The sequence below is a fragment of the Hyla sarda genome, chromosome 1, assembly GCF_029499605.1.
Source record: "Hyla sarda isolate aHylSar1 chromosome 1, aHylSar1.hap1, whole genome shotgun sequence".
Taxonomy (NCBI): Eukaryota; Metazoa; Chordata; class Amphibia; order Anura; family Hylidae; genus Hyla; species Hyla sarda.
This window is the reverse complement of record NC_079189.1, coordinates 281363787-281385377: the sequence shown is the minus strand read 5'-3', so window position 1 is coordinate 281385377 and position 21591 is coordinate 281363787. Positions and strand designations below refer to the sequence as shown.

The 21591-nt window shown below is 42.2% G+C and overlaps 1 protein-coding gene across 4 annotated transcripts in view; it reads left to right on the top strand.

Annotated features, from left to right (window-relative positions):
• Positions 1-21591, top strand: part of PIP5K1C (phosphatidylinositol-4-phosphate 5-kinase type 1 gamma) — a 134703-nt gene that overhangs the window by 73966 nt on the left and 39146 nt on the right. For all 4 annotated transcript variants that reach the window (XM_056573597.1, XM_056573627.1, XM_056573608.1 and 1 more), the window contains exons 12-16: positions 5366-5527; positions 7625-7763; positions 14064-14096; positions 18956-19057; positions 19216-19315. In XM_056573597.1, coding sequence (XP_056429572.1) covers positions 5366-5527; positions 7625-7763; positions 14064-14096; positions 18956-19057; positions 19216-19315 — 536 coding nt within the window. The remainder of the gene's footprint in view (positions 1-5365; positions 5528-7624; positions 7764-14063; positions 14097-18955; positions 19058-19215; positions 19316-21591) is intronic.

Here is a 21591-nt window from a genome sequence, read left to right as displayed (position 1 = left end):
CAGTTGCAGAAAATATATCCAACTTGTAATGTTTGACGAACATAAGATGTGACAACCAAGTAGCTGCTTTACCAATTTGATCAAGTGGAAGTGGCTCTGTGTTAAATGGGCTGTAAGACTTAAAGGAATAGTGCAGTGAAATATAACTTATCCCTTATCTCAAAAGGATAGGGGCTAAGTTATAGATCGTGGCAGGGTCCGAACGCAGGGACCCCCTGCGATCTCCTGAACGTGGCCCTGGCAGTCTGCTGGAAGAGGGCGTTCCGACCCCCGCAGGAAGCCGTGGCCGACATGCCCTCTCCGAGTATCTCTATGGGATACATTGAGGGGGCATTTCGGCTGCCGCTCAGTGAGAGGGTCGGCACGCCCCATTCCAACAGACTGCCAGGGCCCCGTTTAGGAGATCGCGATGGGTCCCAGCGGTCAGATTCCCAACCCCCACACCCTGCGATCTATAACTTTGTTTCACTTCAGAACTCTTTTTAAAGGACAAGGAAGACCTTCTTTCTCATATGCTTCTGAAATGGTAGATTTAATTCATCTGGAAATAGAAGCTTTGCTCGCCTTTTTCCACCTGGTTGGGACCAGAATATTGAAGTAAGGGTGGGTTCACACCACATTTTTGTAATACAGTTCCTGTATAAGGTTTTTGATAAAAAACGGATTCCTCAAAACCTGACTAAACTGTATCAAAACGTGTATACAAATTTTTATCTGTATACGGTTAAAAACCGTATACGGTTTGAAAAATTGTGTCCAGTTGCATCAATTTTTTTAAGAGAAAACCGTATACGTTTTTAACTTTTCACTCCATTATGAATAAAGTTTTACTTGTTTGATTGAAATTCCAAGAAAAAACTGTGCAAAGCCAAAATCTGTATGTTGAAAACCGGATGGAACCATACGCACATACGGTTCTGTACGGTTCCCATTGACTCCCATGTAAAAAAAAAACTAAAATGTATACAGTGTGATAGTTTTTCACCCGGACCAAATCCGTGGTAGGCCACGGTTTTCTGTCCGGAAAAAAACCCGTAAAAAAACCGTATGGTTTGAAAAAATGGAGACAACCATATACATTAAGGTGCATACGGTTTTGAATGGGAAGTCTATGGGTACTGTTTTCTATACGGTTGCATCCTTTTTTTTTTTTTTTTTTTATGAAACCGTATGCCAAAATCGTGGTGTGAACCCACCCTAACAGAGTGTTTTTCTGTCTAAAGTCACGGACTCTTTCTATGTACGTGAGTACTGATCTTTTGGCGTCCAGAAGTAACACAGACTGATCATCTTGTGATTGAAGGAAAGCAGGCAGAGACATTTCTTGGTTAGATGCCAACTGAGATTGTACTTAAGGTCTAAAGGATGGCACAGTCCTGAGAATTAGGCAATCTGGAATAATTCTTAAAGCAGACCTGTCATAGTGCAAAAAAAAAAAGTGATGTTACTCAGTACCTAATCCTGATCATGTACATATAATTGTGTCTAGGACCTATATATCCCTAACAAATAGCATTTATATGTTGCTCACATGCTTTTTGTTCTTGCCTTATGGAGGGGGCCTGTCCATTTCTCTCCCTCACTGTGGATGACTCCTCTGCTCTGAGTCTGCGGGCAGCCTGGCAGTCTGCAAATCACTGAACATTAGTTTCTATGCATACCTTTTCTATCTGTTCCTAGTAAAGCTGGATGAATCGTACACAGGGGGCGGGGATTTGGTACTCCAATTCACAGAACCTATTGGACATATTTAAGTAAGTGACCCCTCGTTGGACTCCTGTTCACCAACACTAAATCTTATACACTAGGTTATAGTGTGGGTGCACAGGTTTCCTTTAATGAAGCAACTGCTATAAGAAAAGCAGGCTTCCATGTTAGATACTTCAAATCTGCTCTAGTGGCTCAAAAGGAGATAACACCAAGTGTTTTTCAAGACTGAGCTGGAGAATGCATTGGAGGCCTTACATTTTTATGGCTTTGAGAAAATATAATGCAGATAGATGAACTTTGAGAGAGTTGTACTTCAGACCTTTTTCATAAGTGTTCTGAAGAAAAAGTAGAATGTCAGGCACACTAGGAGAGGAGATTTGATTACTTTTACACCAGAAATGGAACACTTTCTGTATTCTGGAGTATGTCTTAATGGTAGAAGGCCTTCTTGCAGACGTGATAGTATTAATGACTGTAGGTGAAAACCCTGAAGACTCGAAGTTCCTCCTCTCATTATCCATGCTGTAAGGGATCAACTGCTCAGGTTCAGATGGAATACATGATCTTGTATGAGAAGGTCCTTTCTGAGAGGACGATTGAGATATTCTCCTTAAAAATTTTTTTAACAATGGAGGCAACCATTTTCTTTTGCGCCAAAACGGTCTGATAAGAATTGCATCTGTTTGTTCCTGACTAATTTTCTGTAGTACCCTCGGATAAGAGGTGTTGGTTGAAAAAACCATAGAAAATCTTTCTTCCATGAAAGGGACAGTCTGTCCAGATGATACTGATGGTCCTTTTGGTTTTGGGAGCAAAACCTGGAAAGGAGGGCATTGTTTTTGTTGGCAAACACATCTATGAGTGTTTTCCCCCACTTCTTTGTTATCCAGGAGAAGACTTTTTTGTTTAATGACCATTCCCCTGCTTTGATGTATCTGCGACTTAAACTGTCTGCTATTTTGTTAGAAGTTACCTTTATATGGACTGCAATGGGTAAAAAAGTGGATATTTTCTGCAGCGCTGGACCAGGTTGGTTAAAAGAGGCTAAGCGCTAATAGTTGAATAAAATGGCATTTATTTGTAGCACATGCAACGAGTTTCTGGCCCAAAATGGGCCCTTTGTCAGGACAAGGTGCTGATCAGACCAGACCTCTTGGATTTCTGGACCACTGAATACAAGCTATTCGTTTTCCTGAAATGGGCTCTGGCCCATGGCACAGCCTCCACTGACGAGGTATGAAGACCCAAAAGCCTCATGGCTTGCCAGACTGTCATGTAAGGAAGGCTGATGGCTTTCTTCACTGCAGTCTTGATGGAAGTTATCCTCTCTGGAGATAGTGGTAAGTTCATATTTACAGAATCCAGAATGAGAACCCAAAGTACCTGATCTTCTGGGATGGAATCAGATGACATTTTTGATGATTTATTAGAAACCGGTGTTGAGAGGGACTCCAGGACTGTAGCTGCTTTGACTAACCAGTCATCTAGGTACAGTATCGCAAAAATGCCCTATTTACTTAATTGTGTTGCCTCCACTACTGATAACTTTTGTGGATACCCTCAGAAAGGATGACAGGCTGAACAGCAGGTATGTGAACTCATATTGTAGAAGACCGGATTCTGTTTGGATGCTGAACCTGAGTACGCATCTTTTAGATCTATTGTGACAAAATGGTTTATTGACTGAAGAAATGGAATTACAGAAGATATTGTGTCCATTTTGAATTTCTTTTTCATGATATGTTGGTTGAGATAAGGTTTGTCTATTATTGGATGCCAATTTCCTCCAGGTTTGAGCACAGGAAATATCTTGAAGTTCTTGAAATTCCTGGGCAGATGGGACTTTTTCGATAGCATGTCTGGTGAGGAATTCTTCTACCAGCTGAAGTATGATAGCATTTGCATGGTTGTGAAGAATTTTTTGTTCTGGGAATAATGCAAACCCCAGGAAGTATTATCTTTGAATGGTGGACATTACCCATGCATCCTGAGTTTGCTCCCAAGCATGGCAAAAAAAAAAAAAACTTGCCCCAACCTGAAGAAACCTGGTGTCACTGATCAGTGTATTTCATGATTCATCAGTAGATTCCATAGCTAACCACTTTTGAAGCATCCACTTTGTACAAAGACTTAAAGCGGGGCCCCCAAATCCACCTTCCTTTCAGTTTTTTTCCAATCTTTAACCATAAGTTGCTTTAGAACAGGATGATCCATCAGGGATTTATTATCTTTAATGGGAAAATAGAACAGTTGATCTTTTTTAGGTACGTCTTTGGTTTAGATTCCATTGTATCTTTAACCGCCCTCATTAACTTAGATTCTCTGGACTTATTAAGTAAATACAAATTATATTCATCTGAATCATTATTATCACCAAAAGATGAGACTATTTCTCCTTCTGATAACTCTGAGGAGCCACTAGGAGATATGGGAGGACCAGAAGATGAGGTGAAGGTGAATGCAAGATGAGCAAAGTCTGTGTTTGGACTTGCTGGTTCTCTTTTTCCCTTCCTGTCTGGGCATCTAAGAATATACAAAACGAAGTATAAGAATGTGACCATATGAATATATATGCAGGCAAAAAATGGGGAGAATCAGGATATTTCCAACCTTAGTCTCTGCACCGGTCAACTGCCCAGCGTGGGCAAGGCGGCGATTAAAAAAGGTGCTAATCCCTCCGCTCTGAGCTCAGCTGACTGAGCTCCTCCCCAAACAATACTGCTGTGAACGTGGTCTGTGATGGTAAAGTCTTGCATCATGCGAGATAAGCATAATGCAGAAGTCTCGTGAGAGCAGAGACTAGCAGTGAAAGATCTCAGCACACAACAGAAACAGAGCCGATAATAAAAAGTAAGCCACACAGACCAAAGTTAATACTAACTGTGCACAAATCACGAGGGACAGTATAACCTGGGAACTTCTAACATGGAGGGACTGGGTCAATAGTGTACCATGCTGGGATTACTTTAGTAATATACGATTCCCAAAGTGGAGGGACAGGAATCACCTGTTTCTCATAGGATTTCTGCTAGTTGCAGTATGTAAATAGATAAATAGTATTAAACAGCTATGTGGCTATAACGTAAATCTATAGAGAGAGGTTCTGAGGATCCAATAGGGACAGAATAAAAAAAAAAAAACACAATTATGGTAGGGGGTGGTCTCCCTTTATGGGAGGGTTGATTAGGATTAATTAAAGCTTAATTTTATTATTGCTACTAATGTGTTCTGTCCAATAGGGCTAAGGATGTAATTGACCCTTTGTTGTGCTGCCTGAGGACATCAAAGTTCTGAATCTCCAAAGAGATTTTCTTAAATTTGTTGTTGGGCTGGACATTCACTAGTACACCTGATATTAGATCATATTCTTTCATTGAGTTGAGTGTTCAGTAGCTTCCCCTTCAACCTTATTTTCTGTCATACTGTATTTCATGTTGACACCATATTTCGGAAGATAATTCACTTTCTCTAGCTACTGACCAGACTGATTCTGTTTGCACGGACTGATTACTTAGACCACGGCCATGTGTCCTGCATATACAGCGTGCAAGTGTAGCCAGTCCTTTTAATATACCAGAAATTGGAATATCAGAATTTAAACATGTTTTATTTTATACTCTGAATTCTCTTTATTTAGACCCCTTTTATATTGCAGCACTGAAGTCCTCTCCTTCTAAAAAAGGACGAAGTACGCTACTGGCACCTCGACCGTTGGGACCATCTGCAGCATTTTCTGCAGGACAAATTCCTACAGAACAAGAAGATGATAGATATGACCTGCGAGGAGCACGCAGTTACCCTACATTAGAGGATGATGGTAAGGTGGTCCTAGCACTTGGTTATTGTGGTCAACATTATAAATATCTTTGTTTAATTCTGCCCAGTGTCTGTACTTTTTACATTTTTAGATGTACTCTGAGGCAGAACAGGTGATCCAATAGGTAATTATGTGAATAAGACTTTTATAGAAACATTATACTTGCGTATTAACGGTCAGTAGCTTTTTATCAGTATGTTGCACACATTTACACCAACGCACTATATATTATTTGATTTAATGCTCACATTATACTCTATATAGAGTGTCTCAATAGTAGTGCTATTACATGCAAAAGTAAACCTGTGTTACATCCACAAAAGTAGAAAGGATAGAAGCACTTACCACATTGCTAATAATAAAATCCTAATCCATTAAACCGAAAGCAGGTCTTAACAAGTGCTAGTGGGCAGTTCATGGCAGCAGCAACAGCTGTTTTGCTTCTATCTTTTCTACTTTTTTGGGTTTTCTGCATGGATTTACATTAAAGTGAAGTGGCAGTGGTGCTCTTCTAATGAAAGAACTCTTCTGATAAATATGAACAGTTGTCGGCATTGACTACTACTTCCTATCTCATAGTGCCGCTGGGTTTTCTACTTCTGAAGTTTAAACAGTTATTACAATGCCCAAATAATGCTCCAATAAAATTTCATAAAGTAACCAAATATTAACAGTACACAATCATTACCCATGTCATTGTGTATAGGCTCCTAGTAAAATCTTAGCCATTCCTTCTATTCTATGCTGCCATATTATCAGTAATGGAGCTACTCTAGCTGGTCATTCCATTCCCCCAACATGTTCTTCCTCCTCTTCTTTGTACACTACCACTGTTTAGTAATCAGGTATAGTCCTATTTCGCATCATTAAGCAGCAACATATACCTAAGGACCTTCCTTAAAATTGTGTAGGAAACCCACAAAACTACATAGAGGGGGGGGGGGTGTATCCTTTGTGACTTCCTTACTTTGTTCTAAAGCTTGCACTCTGGTACATTTTTGTGCAACTGAAGCGTAAATAAAAATTGTCTTATGTATGATTTTCTCAATTCCTGGAAATAGGTTTGCACAAAAATTTGCGATCTTTTAAAATATCGTGTAATAAAGGTGGCTAAAAACTCAGTACACTTAAAGCACGTCCCTTTTCTATTAAACATAGGTCACAAATTTTTGAGAAAGCTTAGCTTAGGCTTGGTTAAAAATGTGATACTTCTTTACACCAAAAAACTAGCATACAAGCCTTAACATTTCTGCCATAGGGAGGAATTTATTAACAAAGAATTCCAGATTTCTGGTGTCAAAACATTGCAAATGTTTGTGCAAAAAGTGCTACTTTACCACTTCTCTGCATGTGTGTGTCAAGTTGGCAAAGCTTATTAAAAATAGTGTGGCCTTCCACTATTTAGTATACTTGGTTCAGACAGAAAATTGTAGCTGAAAAGTAGCTGGCTTAGATATGACTGTTGGGTGCATAGTCATCCACAAAGTGCCCTTAAAGGGGTTGTCCTGGCAAAACATTCATTTTTATAATCTGGTCAGGGATGGGGGTTGGGTAAAAAATGAAAAACCCCACTCTGTCCTTCCTTGCTGTCTCACTCCGCTGCCGATATCAAAGCTGTCTGGGGCCTCTGGGACATGATGTCACACCCCACTCAGCCAGTCAGTGCCCATGGAATGGTTGGATCAGTGGATGTGTCACATTACATCCCCAAAGCAGCAGTCTGGGAACGAGGAAGGTAAGCTTCTTGTGTTTTTTAAGCTTACAACCTTCTTGAGAAAATTTTTACATTTTATGTTTTGGCTGGCCAACCCCTTAAATAAAAAGGGCCTTGCCTCTTGCTACTCTATGGTAATATACTCTCTAAGGACCAGTGTGTAAAACACTGGTCTTTTATAAATATGTCCCATAATCTCTATGATACCCCAGGTAATCAGCACACTAGGTAAAGCCATACTATTGTACCATACTGACATAAGCATGGAGGACGTGCATATCATTCTTCTATATGGTGACAAAGTAGTAAATATCACCACTGTAAAAATAGGTGCAGAGAAGTGTCTTATATTCATTACTTATTTTCTATTAAAATTTGTATAGGTCGTACAGATTTACTGCCCTGCACACCACCATCATTTGAGGAGGCCACTACTGCTTCTATTGCCACTACTCTGTCTTCCACCTCTCTGTCAATTCCTGAACGCTCTCCATCTGAAACCTCAGAACACCCCCGATATCGGTGAGTGGAGTTGTGTGTGTGTGTGTGTGTGTGTGTGTGAAGCAGTTTGCTTAAAGGGGAACTCCGGTGGAAAAAAGTAGAAAACAAATGTTTTCAAATCAACTGGTGCCTGAAAGTTAAACAGATTTGTAAATGATTTCTATTAACATATCTTAATCCTTCTAGTACTTATTAGCTGCTGTATAAAACAGAGAACTTTGTGAATTTCTTTTGTCTGACAACAGTGCTCTCTGCTGACACCCCTGTCTGTGTCAGGAACTGTCCAATTAGAATTATGTCCCCATAGAAAACTTCTCCTGCTCTGGACAGTTCCTGACACAGAGGTGTAGGTAGAGAGCACTGTTGTCAGACAGAAAATAACTTCACAAATGTCTCTGTAGTACATCTGTACTATACTGCAGCTAAGTACAGGAAGGGTTAAGATTTTTAAATAGAAGTGATTTACAAATCTGTTTAACTTTCTTGCACCAGTTGATTTTAAAACTTTTTTTCCACTGGAGTTCCCCTTTAAAATGACTTCTATATTTCCTCGGCAGGTCCGGTCTGGCTTACATGTACAGTGTTCCAAAACACCGTAAATGTAAGCCAGCCCGGACCTGGCTTTAAAAACGGCTTTGGAGATCAAATTTTTAGGTTTCCCACTGGCATGGCTCCAGCGGGAAATATGATATTACAACCCTATAACTGAGCCCGGGCTGGCCTCACTCTGCAGCCGTCAGGGCTCTGTCATATATTTTCCCCACCACCCTTACAATGATGGGGACACTGCTTTACCACCCCCCACCCCCCTCTTGTCTTGTCTTCCACCCGCCCACGCTGCACATCTCCCATTTGTCTGCTATCTATTGCAAGACTACAACTCCCAGCATGCCCATACAGTGAGGGCATGCTGGGAGTTGTAGTCTTGTAGTAGGTAGCGGGCGGGAGATGTGCGGCAAGGGTCGAGAATGTAAAGCCTTGTCCCCATCCTTGTAAGGTTAGCGGGGATAGAATCAGATTGAGCCCCGGCAGCTGCAGAGTGAGGCCAGCCAGGGCTCCTGTTAACCCCTTAAGGACCAAGCCCATTTTCACCTTAAGGACCAGAGCATTTTTTGCACATCTGACCACTGTCACTTTAAGCATTAATAACTCTGGGATGCTTTTACTTATGAATTTGATTCCGTGACATATTCTACTTTAACATAGGGGTAAATTTTCTCGATACTTGCATAATTTCTTGGTGAAAAATTCCTAAATTTCATGACAACATTTTAAATGTGGCATTTTTCTAACTTTGAATTTTTCTGCTTGTAAGGAAAATAGACATACCAAATAAATGATGTATTGATTTACATATGCAATATGTCTAATTTATGTTTGCATCATAAAGTTAACATGTTTTTACTTTTGGAAAACATCAGAGGGCTTCAAAGTTCAGCAATAATTTTCAAATTTTTCATGAAATTTTCAAAATCAGAATTTTTCAGGGACCAGTTCAGTTTTGAAGTGGATTTGAAGGGCCTTCATATTAGAAATACCCCATAAATGTCCCCATTATAGAAACTGCACCCCTCAAAGTATTCAAAATGACATTCAAGTTTGTTAACCCTTTAGGTGTTTCACAGGAATAGCAGCAAAGTGAAGGAGAAAATTCAAAATCTTCATTTTTTACACTCTCATGTTCTTGTAGACCCAGTTTTAGAATAAGTTTTAGGGGTAATAGGAGAAAATGCCCCCAAAATTTGTAACCCAATTTCTCTCGAATAAGGAAATACCTCATATGTGGATGCAAAGTGGTCTGTGGGTGCACTAGAGGGCTCAGAAGGGAAGGAGCGACAATGGGATTTTGGAGAGTGAATTTTGCTGAAATGGTTTTTGTGGGGCATGTCGCATTTAGGAAGCCCCTATGGTGCCAGAACATCAAAAAAATAAAAAAATAAAAAAACATGGCATACTATTTTGGAAACTGCACACCTCAAGGCACGTAACAAGGGGTCCAGTGAGCCTTAACACCCCACAGGTGTTTGACGACTTTTCGTTAAAGTCGGATTTGTAAATGAAAAAAAAAAATCTCAAAAAATGGTTTTTCCCCAAATTTTCCATTTTTACAAGGGGTAATGGGAGAAAATGCCCCCCAAAATTTGTAACCCCATTTCTTCGGAGTATGTAAATACCCCATGTGTGGACGTCAATTGCTCTGCGGGCGAACTACAATGCTCAGGAGAGGAGCGCCATTGCGCTTTTGGAGAGAGAATTTGTTTGGAATGGAAGTCAGGGGCCATGTGCGTTTACAAAGCCCCCCGTGGTGCCAGAAGACAGTGAGTGCCATTGGGCTTTTGGAGAGAGCCCATGACCCCATTTTGGAAACTACACCCCTCACAGAATTTAATAAGGGGTGCAGTGAGTATTTACACCCCACTGGCAATTGACAGATCTTTGGAACAGTGGGCTGTGCAAATGAAAAATTAAATTTTTTCATTTTCACGGACCACTGTTCCTAAAAATCTGTCAGACACATGTGGGGTGTAAATGCTCACTGCACCCCTTATTAACTTACATGAGGGGTGTAGTTTCCAAAATGGGGTCACGTGGGGGGGGGGGGGGTCCATTGTTCCGGCACTATGGGGGCTTTGTAAACACACATGGCCTTCAATTCCGGAAAAACGTTCTCTCCAAAAGCCCAATGGCGCTCACTCTCTTCTGAGCATTGTAGTTCGCCCACAGAGCACTTTACATCCACATATGGGGTATGTTCTTAGAAGAAATAGGGTAACACATTTTTTTTTTCCTATTTTCCCTTGGAAAATGAAAAATTAGGGTAACACCAGCATTTTAGTGAAAACATTTTTTTTTTGTCATTTTCCCATCCAACCTTAGCAAAAAATTTTCAAACACCTGTGTAGTGTTAAGGCTCACTATACCCCTTGTTACGTTCCATGAGGGGTGTAGTTTCCAAAATGGGGTCACACGTGTGTATTTTTTTGCGTTTCTGTCAACCGTTGTAAAATCCACCCTGTGCAAATCACCAATTTAAACCTCAAATGTTGATAGTGTGCTCTCTCACTCCTGAGCCTTGTTGTGCATCCGCAGAGCATTTTACGCCCACATATGGGGTATTTCCGTACTCAGGAGAAATTACTTTACAAATTTTGTGGGTCTTTTTTTCCTTTTACCGCTTGTGAAAATAAAATGTATGGGGCAACACCAGCATGTTAGTGTAAAAAATTTGTTTTCTTTTTTACACTAACAGGTTGGTGTAGACCCCAACTTTTCCTTTTCATATGGAGAAAAAGACCCCCAAAATTTGTAACGCAATTGCTCCCAAGTACGGAAATGCCCCATATGTGGCCCTAAACTGTTTCCTTGAAATACGACAGGGAAAACTGCTATCTGGGCATGCTGGGAGTTGTAGTTGTGAAACATCTGGAGGGTCACAGTTTAGAGACCACTGTATAGTGGTCTCCAAACTGCAGCCCTCCAGATGTTGCTAGGCAACAACTCACTGGCTTCCGTAGGATCGCTGCACTAGCCGCACGTCATTGCCGTCCTCTGCCGCCGTAAGTGACCTTCGGTGCCAGTCACATCACTGTTCCCCTGCTCTGCCCGGACTACAATGGGTGGGCAGAGGGGGGGGAACCGAACTTTAACCTCCCCAATCAGCTATTGGTCGGTCGCTTCTGACTGACCAATAGGAGTGGTGGCACCCCTGCCACCTCACTCCTATCCCTTCAGGGGGATCATGGGTGTCTTGGATCCCCCTTATTTATCGCCGCAAATCGCCCGTCTGAATTGACCGGCGATTTGTGGCAATGACCGACATGGGGGAGGTCTCAGGACCCCACTGGGGTTTGCATGTGGTGCCAGCTGAATGATTTCAGCAGGCATCCCGGGTCCGTTCCCCACCCGGTGAACGGTGGGGACTGGAATTCCCACGGGCGTACAGGTACACCCTTGGTCCTTAAGTACCAGGGAGCCAGGGCTTACCTGAATGCCCTTGGTCCCTAAGTGGTTAACATACCACAGCGCTGCAGAGTTTTTCTATCCCCTCTTGTAATTTCACATTTCCCGCTGGGACAGTGTAGCCAATCACGGGACCCGGCGGGAAATTAGATATTACAGTATGGGATAGAAAATCTCCACGGCACTGTGGTATGTTAACAAGAGCCCGGGCTGGCCTCACTCTGCAGCTGACGGGGATTCCTGCAGCCGGTCAGGGAGATGTACAGGAGCCGTCCCTGCCATCCCTCAGCAGGGACGACACGTGCACATCTCCCTCCCCGGCTGCAGGAGTTCCGGGCGGCTGCAGTGTTAGGTCAACCCGAGCTCCCTTTGCTACAGCGCTGCAGAGTTTACTGTAATTACAAATTTCCTGCTGGGTCCAGTGTCACGGTACCTGCCGGGAAATATGAAATTACAGTGATTTTCTTATCACCGCCGGCCAGGGAACAGAGCGCATTACCACCTGCTTCCCTGGCTTGCACGACTACAACTCCCAGCATGCCCTTACAGTAAGGACATGCTGGGGGTTGTAGTCGGCCATTTACAGCCATGACTGTGTGTGTGTCTGTGTGTATGTGTATATATCAAAGCTGCAAAGTGGTGTTCTGAAGTCAAAAGCAATTTATTGTTTTTATGCTTATGTGAGACGAATTTATCAACCCCCTGTGATAGTATGATAAATATGCCATACATATGCAAAACTAAAGCAAAAATAAAAATTACTACAGAACTCTCTTACCAAAGCAACAATGTTAAATGTCCCCGATTAGTTCATATAGTGGAAAAAAAAGTCAACCAGGTTTAACCTATGTTGATCCAGAGGAAGGCAAAAAAAAATCCTTAGGACGATGGCAATTGCCCTTTAACAGAGAAATAATTCCTTCCCCACTCCCAAATATGGTAATCAGAATAAATCCTTTTGATCAATGTTATATTCCCCATTAATCTAGTATTCATAACTTGGAATAAAGTTTTTCCCCCCAAAAAAATCAAGGCCCCTTTTTAACTTTGTTTATTGAGTTAGTCACAATGACACAGTGTAGCACAGAATTCCATAATCTCACTGTTCTTACAGTAAATCCCTTTCTGTGATAATGCTGAAATCTTTTCCCTCTAGATGTAGAGGATGCCCCCTTGTCATAGTAGTTTCTAGTGATCTTTTTATACCTAGGTCAGTAACCGTCTGTATTTTCCATTCATATATTTGTACATTGTGATCAGATCGCCCCTAAAACGTCTTTTCTTTAAACTAAATAATCCCATACTTGATAACCTGTCTAGGTATCTAATCCTCCAACTCCCTTATTTATCTTTGCCGCCTTTTTCTGCACCCTCTTCTGTTCAGCCATGTCGGCGCCCAGAATTGGACACAATTATCCATATTTAGTCTGTCTAGTGATTTATTATACAGAGACAAAGCTTTGTCCTTGTCATGAGCCTCTCTATTCATCCCATGACTTTATTAGCCTTGGCAGCAACTGCCTGGGACTGGTCACTAAAGTTGAGTTTACTGTCTACCAGTACCTTTTTAAGTCTTTTTCAATAGAAGTTTTACCTACTTTTACTAGTTTTACCTAATGTTTTATTATTCAGCACATAACTGTACATTTAGTTTTTATGGCCCAAGTGCATAGCCTTACAATAATCCACATTTAAAATAAACTGTCGTCAGTGTTACCCCCAATAACCTGTTGGTATAGGTGTGTAGTGCGGCCTACACTGATGACAACCATGCTTGCCTGTGCCCGTTCCGTGGTCTCACTGTCCTGCTATCTTGCTCCTATCTTTTGTTCAGGTGGCAGGCTTGGGGCATTGGCAGAGCTATCTGACATCACCGCTGCTCTTTCCCCAGGCCTGCTCGCAGCGGGGCCCAGCAGAAAAACCACAGCAGTGACATCAGGTAACCCACCGGCGGAACAGAGCAAGATAGCGGGGGCAGGGACAGGTAAGTATGGTTGTCATCGGTGTCACCCCCACTACACATCTTAGTGTGGGTAACATTGACAGTTTTCCTTTAAAAGTTATTTGCCAGTGGGGCAGATAATTAAAACCTAGACAGACTGTGAATTTATTTATACAATGATTTAGAACACTTTAAACTGTCTAATTGACGTGTACCCCATTATTTTTATTGTAGCCGGAAATTTGTGGCAACATTTGGTGCATGGTGTCACATATAGGTCTTGCCGACTTTCTTCTAAGGTTGGATTTATTCTACCTTTCTGTAGCCCTTGATATAACTTGTGAACCTAAAAGGATGTTTTTTTTTTGTTTTTAATGTATAACCTATTTGTTTGTTTTTTTTTTGTTTTTTTTTCACAGAAGGCGTACTCAGTCTTCAGGGTACGATGTTAGGTAAGTGCTGCCTGTTCAGTGTATCAATTACATTGACATTTATTAACCTCCCTGGCGGTATGATTCTTTCTGGAAATTTGTACCAAAAGCAGTACAATTTTTTGCACTGAATCTCACATCTCCCCCCCCCCCCCCCCCGCCCATTTCACATCTCCCCCATCACATTTCCCCTCCCTTGTCACATTCCCCCTCTCCCTTGTCACATCCCCCGTCACATTCTCCCCCCCCCCCCCCTTGTCACATTCCCCCCCTGTCACATTCCCCCCCTCGTCACATTCTCCCCCTCGTCACATTCTCCCCCTTCATGTTACATTCCCCTCCCCCTGTCAAATCCCCCCCCTTCTCACCTTGTTCTGCAGCAGAATACACTAGGTTTGCCGGGTAGATTTCAAACCTAGTGTATTTGCTGCAGAACAAGTCCTTTCCCCTTCAGCCAATCACAGGCTTTACACCACTGCGGCCTGTGATTGGCTGAAAAGTGAAAGGTCCTGTAAGATGAATAGAGCAGGGACCAGAGGGCACGGAGGGGAACGACATCTTCAGGGACCGGGACTAGGTGAGCAAAAGTTTTTATTTTACTACTTTTTCCTTTTACATTTAGCTCAGTGTTTTTCTGACAGGGTACCTCCAGCTGTTGTGAAACTACTACTCCCAGCATGCCCGGACAGCCTTTGCTGAGAGTTGTAGTTTTGCAACAGCTGGAGGCCCCCTGATAGGGAAACACTGACTTTTAGTATTTTTTTCTTTAGCCGACCGGAGCAGATGATCACATGTTTTCCCGGGGGGCCGCATCGCTATATCGCATTGCTTTTGCGATATATCGTGCAGCCCGGCCGGGAACTCTGTAATTCTACCCCGAGTGTGACTCTGGGTTACCGATCCTGGCAGGGAAAATTAACCCCGAGTCACGCTCGGGAATACCGCTCAGGAGGTTAAAAAAAAATAAAAATAAAAAATGGAGCTTTAGATTGTGGTGACACAAAAACGTAAAAGGATATTTCCACAACTGAAAGTTTTCCCTAAAATCTTAACAATGCTGAGCGCCACTCCACAGAGATGCTGGCTCCATTAATTGTGGCGGACACTTTTCCATTCTGGTGATTGGTAAGGGTCCCAGTGGTTGCCCCCACACCTATCACCTAGTTATCGCCTATCCAATTGTTAGACTACTCCTTTTGAGCTTTACACAACCTCTTGAGGTTGCAACTTGTTTGTTTCAGTTTTTGCCATTGTTTTATTTAGTTTTTGGACTTTTCTATAGACATTTAAGTGGAGGTTAGATTTGGTTGCCTTTGTTCCACTTCTCTGTAGCCCTTGACATAAAATATGGAATCGTTATCCTAAAAGTATGTTGATCCAGCTTTCCCACTTTATTTATTAAATGAACTATTCACAGATAAGACACAAACAATGTCATGTCATTTGTTGTTGTATTTAAGAAGTGAAAATAATAAGACAACTCCATATCTGTCTCTTAAAGTGTAGCTCCCACCAAGTTATATATAATCTAATATGTCCCTACCTATTAGTAATCTAGCCCTAACCCCCTACCTGGCTTTAAAAACATTTTAAATCGCTTTAATAGAGCAGATTTAGTGCTTCTAAATCTGCTCTATAAAGCAGGGCAGGAAGCAGCGCTTCCCAGCAGGCACGACGTCACTGATGCCTTGCCGGGCGCTGCTTCCGCCCTCAGATCGTCTATGCAGCGCTCCTGTCAGGAGCGCGCATAGATGATCTGCCAATAGCACTGCAGGAAGCTCCGGGGTCTCCTCCTTCCTGTTTAGCTGTGCATGTGCTATCCAGGGAGGAGGAGTAGAGGAGCAACGCCGGCCTGCCGTGCACGATATTACTGCCGGTGTGAGGTGGTTTTTTTGCGCCCCCGTAGATCCATGCGTCCACCTCACACCGGCTAATATAAGACCTCAGATCAGACTTACCCATCCGGAGGATCAGAGCAGCAATGAGTGCTCGTGCTGCCTCCGGACAGGGTAACGGGGGCGGGCGGGTGGGGCCGCGTGCAAGGCCAGTGTTGCTGGCCAATGCGCGCAGCCCCAGCTATCAGCGTGCTCGCTGTTGCCTGTTTGATTGACAGGCGGGAGCGTGCACAGCAGTGCCTGAATTTCGACTCATTGCCAGGCTGAAATGAGTCGAAATTCAGTGGTGACGTCACTGCTGAATGCATTCGGCCACTAGGAGGGCGACCCCTAGTAGCCGAATTTAAAAGTGATTTTAAACTTGTTTAAAATCACTTTTTTTAATTAAAGTATATTAGAGATATGTTGTAGTACTTAAGTACTACAACATATCAATTTTTGTACTTCATGACAGTGCCCATTTAAACATTACTTACTTTCATTTGTTTAAGATGTTTAATTAATGTATTGTTTGCTCTGAATTAAAAGGACATATATCTGTCTGCGCTGCTATAATGTAGAAAAAATGCTTTTATTCTTTGGTGCAAAGAATCAGAGGAATGTCTCCTTACTTCCTTTACCAATCCCTGTTTCTGCTTGATTGACATTTATATGAAATCCTAACTCTGAATGTCAATCAAACAGGAAGGGAAGGGGGGGGGGGGGTGACGATAATGCACAGAAACACCATGTGTCCCCATCCTGCTTGATTGACAGTGCTTTTGCTGTCAAGATGAAGCAGGAAGCACAGGGGCAGTGAAATGACATCAGCATTTCTTGCAACGATCACATCATAATCCCAGGTTTACAATGATTTGCTGGCTGGAGTGAGTGAGCAGGAGTCAGAGCTATCCTGCAGAATCCCAAAAAGCCTTTTGATATCACAGTAACCTCCACAGCTGGCTGAGCACAAACCCTAGGCAATTTTCACAGCAAAGTGAGCACATCCTTGATCTGAGGGCTCATCTAAGAGACCTCCTGTCAATTCCTGCAGAAGCCTTATTGTGCCTTACAAATTCCAGGCAGCTTTTTCCAAGCACATAGAAATATCTGTTCGACTACTGAGCAAAGCTATGGGTAGATCTCAGGGACCTACACTGCTGTCTCTTCCCATAGAAGCCTGCACTAAAAATCCCAGCCAGCCTTTTTTTTCCAGGCACATACATATTTAGCAATACATATTTAATTAGCCCTGAACGCACCATAGCCATCTAAAGCGCCTTGTTTAAGGTTTAAGCGCACACAGTACAGTGATCCCTCAACATACGATGTTAATTCGTTCCAAATGAAGTTGAAACCATCGTATGTTAAGGGATCCGTGCAATAAGTATAGGAAGTTCTACTCACCTGTCCCTGCCGCTCCAGACCATCACCGCTGCCCTGGATGTTGCCCTCCATCGCTGTCGCCATGTCCCCGGGGTGTCCCTGCCGCTCCAGACCTTTACTGATGCCTGGGATCGTCACTCTTCATTGCTGTCCTCACGTCGCTTCGTGCGCCGCTCCTATTGGATAACGGGACAGCGTGCGCGGCGACGTGATAACGTAGAGCGATGGCCATGCAGGGGATCCTGAAGACGGTACGGAGCACTGGGGACAGGTGAGTGATCATCACCGCAGCACCTTAAACGGCTATCCGGCTGAAGCAGTGCTGTGCACAGTCATGTGGTGCAGTGGGCCATTACATGCAGTTGTTGGTTTGCAGAACAATGCATGCAGTGCAAAATTTGAAAAACCTAAATTTTTAAACCTCTTGCTGTCTGTTATCTACCACCAGTCCCTGTAGTCCTCCATCACCCTTTGAGCCAGGCTTTGAAATAAAAAAAGGTATATTTTCAAACCTCCTGCTGGCTACTACAACTGTTACCAGTCCGCTTTCTCCTGCTGTATTTGGCCTACTACCAGTCCCTCTAGTGCTCAATCACCTTTGCTGTTGCTACCTTCAGCTAGGCCTTGAAAAAAAAAAATACATTTCAAACTTCTTGCTGTACGTTGGCTACAGAAAATCTTAAGAATGCGCCTTCACATGCTGTACACTGGCTACTACTAGACCCTCTAGTCCGCTGTCACCCTTGTTGCTGCAGCCTTCATCTGGGCCTTGACATTTTTAAAAGACCAACATTTTTAAACCTCCTGTTGTACGCAGGCTACCAGAAGTCTGCCACCTTCTGCTGTACGGTGGCTGCTCTGCCATCTGCTGCTGTAGACTGGCTATTACTAGTCTGCCACCTCCTGCTGTATGCTGGCTGACTACAAAAAGTCCTACCAGTCTGCCATCGTTCTTGCTAATGCTACTTTCAGCCAGGCCTACACATACGCAACTCATGGTCCCCCAAAAAAGGATAATTTTTTTCCTGCTTTTCATACAAAAGCTTTTACTTCTTCCATATTTTGGGACACCAACTCTGTTGCTACTTTCAAAAAGGTATAATTTTTGGAACGCTTGGAAAAATTCATCCCGTCGTCTTCACTTGCCAGACTGAAAACCTGTTGCAAATCACAAAAAAAGATACTTTCTGGAATGCTTGGAAAAAGCCACTATGTCTTCTAATTTACCAACAACCAAAGATAGATTATGTTTTTTTTTTTTTTTTTTTTGTAATGTTAAAAACCCTGTTTTAAACCGCTTTAAAACTACTTGTTTACATTCCCAGCAGTGCTATATAGGGCTTTAGACCTAGGCAGTGTTAAAAATGTGTTTAGGGGCTTATTTCATTGCCGGCTTTCGACAAACTAGTGTGACTATAACTGAACATTTTGTGAAAGTTTGGCGAGCCTGGTGAATTAAACTCCATTTTGGCCCCAAAACTACAGAGCACTCACCGCATGGAAATAAGTTAACAACTCTATAAATGTTGTGTAATACTGCAAACATATGTACTCTCAGCTACTTATTGCTATATATTGAAACTGTTGTCATTCTCTGTTTTCTACTGTTTTTCTGTCCAGGATCTATGAGGAGACGCGAACAGAAGACATTCAACAGATATCAGTTGAGGTGGAGCCCACACAATCGGCTACTGTGATTGTACTAGAGGAGGAGAAGCATGGGTAAGAGATAACAAATTTAAATAAAGAGATTTGCTCCAAAAACTGCATGAAATAATTTTTAGACAGGACCTCCTCTATCTAAAAAAATATAAATATATACTATACTATGTATAAAAAAAATATACATAGTATATGAGGGAATTTTTTTCACTCTACAGTGAGGCCTCAGGCTGTGCCGCAGGAACCTGTCCACCTGAAGAAACAGGTAGTCAGCGATCTGAAGAGGACGATGAGCTGCCTGTGACGGACATTTATTTTGTAAGTTCATCTGGCTTCTAAAATGCTTTCTTTTTTTCTTTTTCCTGAAAGTTTGAGAATATCCATTTTTATGTACATTCAGATTTGCAAGTTAGTACCATTGGGTTTAGCATACTTTCTTATACAGAGATCAACTTGAAACTCCTTCTTTAAAAAGAACTGACAATGGAAATAAAAAGGTAGCCTTCTAGTCAACATTTACTTGTAGAAAAGATGATCCTTCCCTACATGAAAATTCCTTTAGATCCTCAACCACTTTAGACAAATGTTTACTCTGGCAGGGCCAGCCAACAGTTTAGAGTATGAGGTTTTCCCGACTCTCCCATGACTGTGATCTGATGTCTAGGGAGAGAATGGTCATTTATGTTGGATTTTAGCTGCCTGTCCCTAATATTCTTGTATATAAGATGAGCTGATTGTAGATGCTTATCCCTCCTCTTTCTGTAGAGAATACATAAACTGGAGATTGGGAGAGACAACTTAAGGCCGAATGAAGGTTTAGCCGGCAATTATTGAAATTGTATGACCACCTTTAGTCAGAGCGTATTTTTACCCTCAATTTTTTTTAAGGTTTTGTGGGGGCTCTACAATGTTTTTTAAATTTTACTTTCTTAGCTCTCCACATTGAGCATACACTGTTCCATATCCTTCCAAAATCTTGGGTACAACCTATGTGGCTGGAGTATGTTCTACGTTTTGGCTGCCTTGTGGCACTGAAATGGAAGTGGAGGGCAATGTAGCAGGGATAGTCAAAACATTTTAGAGCCCTGGACAACGTCTCTTAAAGACTTTGGATACAATGCCGATTTTTCTGATTGGAAGTTCAAGAACCTCTGTTGCACCTGGCTCGTTAAACCCTGTGCAGTGCAAGACATGGCATAGTCAAGTATAAACAGAATTTAGACTTTTGTTTAAAAAAAAATAATAAAAAAAATTGGTGTTTAGTTAGTTTTTTTGCATGAGAACAATTGGTTTTGGTATATTTGGTTTCACCAGTGCACACTAGAAACCTTCTATATGTGTATCAGGAAATAGACTTCCATTTAATATTATGTGAGACTAATTCATGCTTGAACTCCATATCCTAACAACTGCTGTACAGTGTTCTGTACTGGCTTGTAATAGTCTTATTGGATCTCAATACAGTGATCCCTCAAGTTACAATATTAATTGGTTCCAGGACGACCATTGTATGTTGAAACCATTGTATCTTGAGACCATAACTCTATGGGAACCTGGTAATTGGTTCTGAAGCCACCAAAATGTCATCCAAAAAAAGGAAAAAGTGAGGATTAAACAAAAATAAGTAGATGACTAATATAGATACAGCAAGTCCTAACACATGAAAGTAAGAAAGAGCTGCTGGGAACTGTAAATCACGGTCCATGTAGAGGTCAGTAGCTTCTTCAGGGTCCTGTACAGTTCACACAATGTCCTAAAAGAGTAAAATGGATCCGCCCTTACTTGGTGTCCAAAGGATCAGCTAACCCTGGCACTGGTTAAGAGTAGTGCAGAACATGTAATACCTCCCTGTACTGTAGGAGGTGCTACCAGACAGGAATTCAGTGCATACACTTCAGTAATACATGTGTTTTACCAGTGTATGCCTATTCTGATTGGTCAGTTCTTCCAGCCATTGACACGTTTCATAGATCTGGATCGTACAGGGTGGGCCATTTATATGGATACACCTTAATAAAATGGGAATGGTTGGTGATAGTAACTTCCTATTTGTGGCACATTAGTATATGTGGGGGGGGGGGGGGGGGAAACTTTTTTTCAAGATGGGTGGTGACCATGGTGGCCATTTTGAAGTCGGCCATTTTGAATCCAACTTTTGTTTTTTCAATAGGAAGACGGTCATGTGACACATCAAACTTATTGTGAATTTCACAAGAAAATGATGTGCGTGGTTTTAATGTAACGTTATTCTTTCATGAGTTATTTACAAGTTTCTGAGCACTTATAAAATGTGTTCAATGTGCTGCCCATTGTGTTGGATTGTCAATGCAACCCTCTTCTCCCACTCTTCACACACTGATAGCAACACCGCAGGAGAAATGCTAGCACAGGCTTCCAGTATCCGTAGTTTCAGGTGCTGCACATCTCGTATCTTCGCAGCATAGACAATTGCCTTCAGATGACCCCAAAGATAAGTCTAAGGGGGTCAGATCGGGAGACCTTGGGGGCCATTCAACTGGCCCACGATGACCAATCCACTTTCCAGGAAACTGTTCATCTAGGAATGCTCCGACCTGACATCCATAATGTGGTGG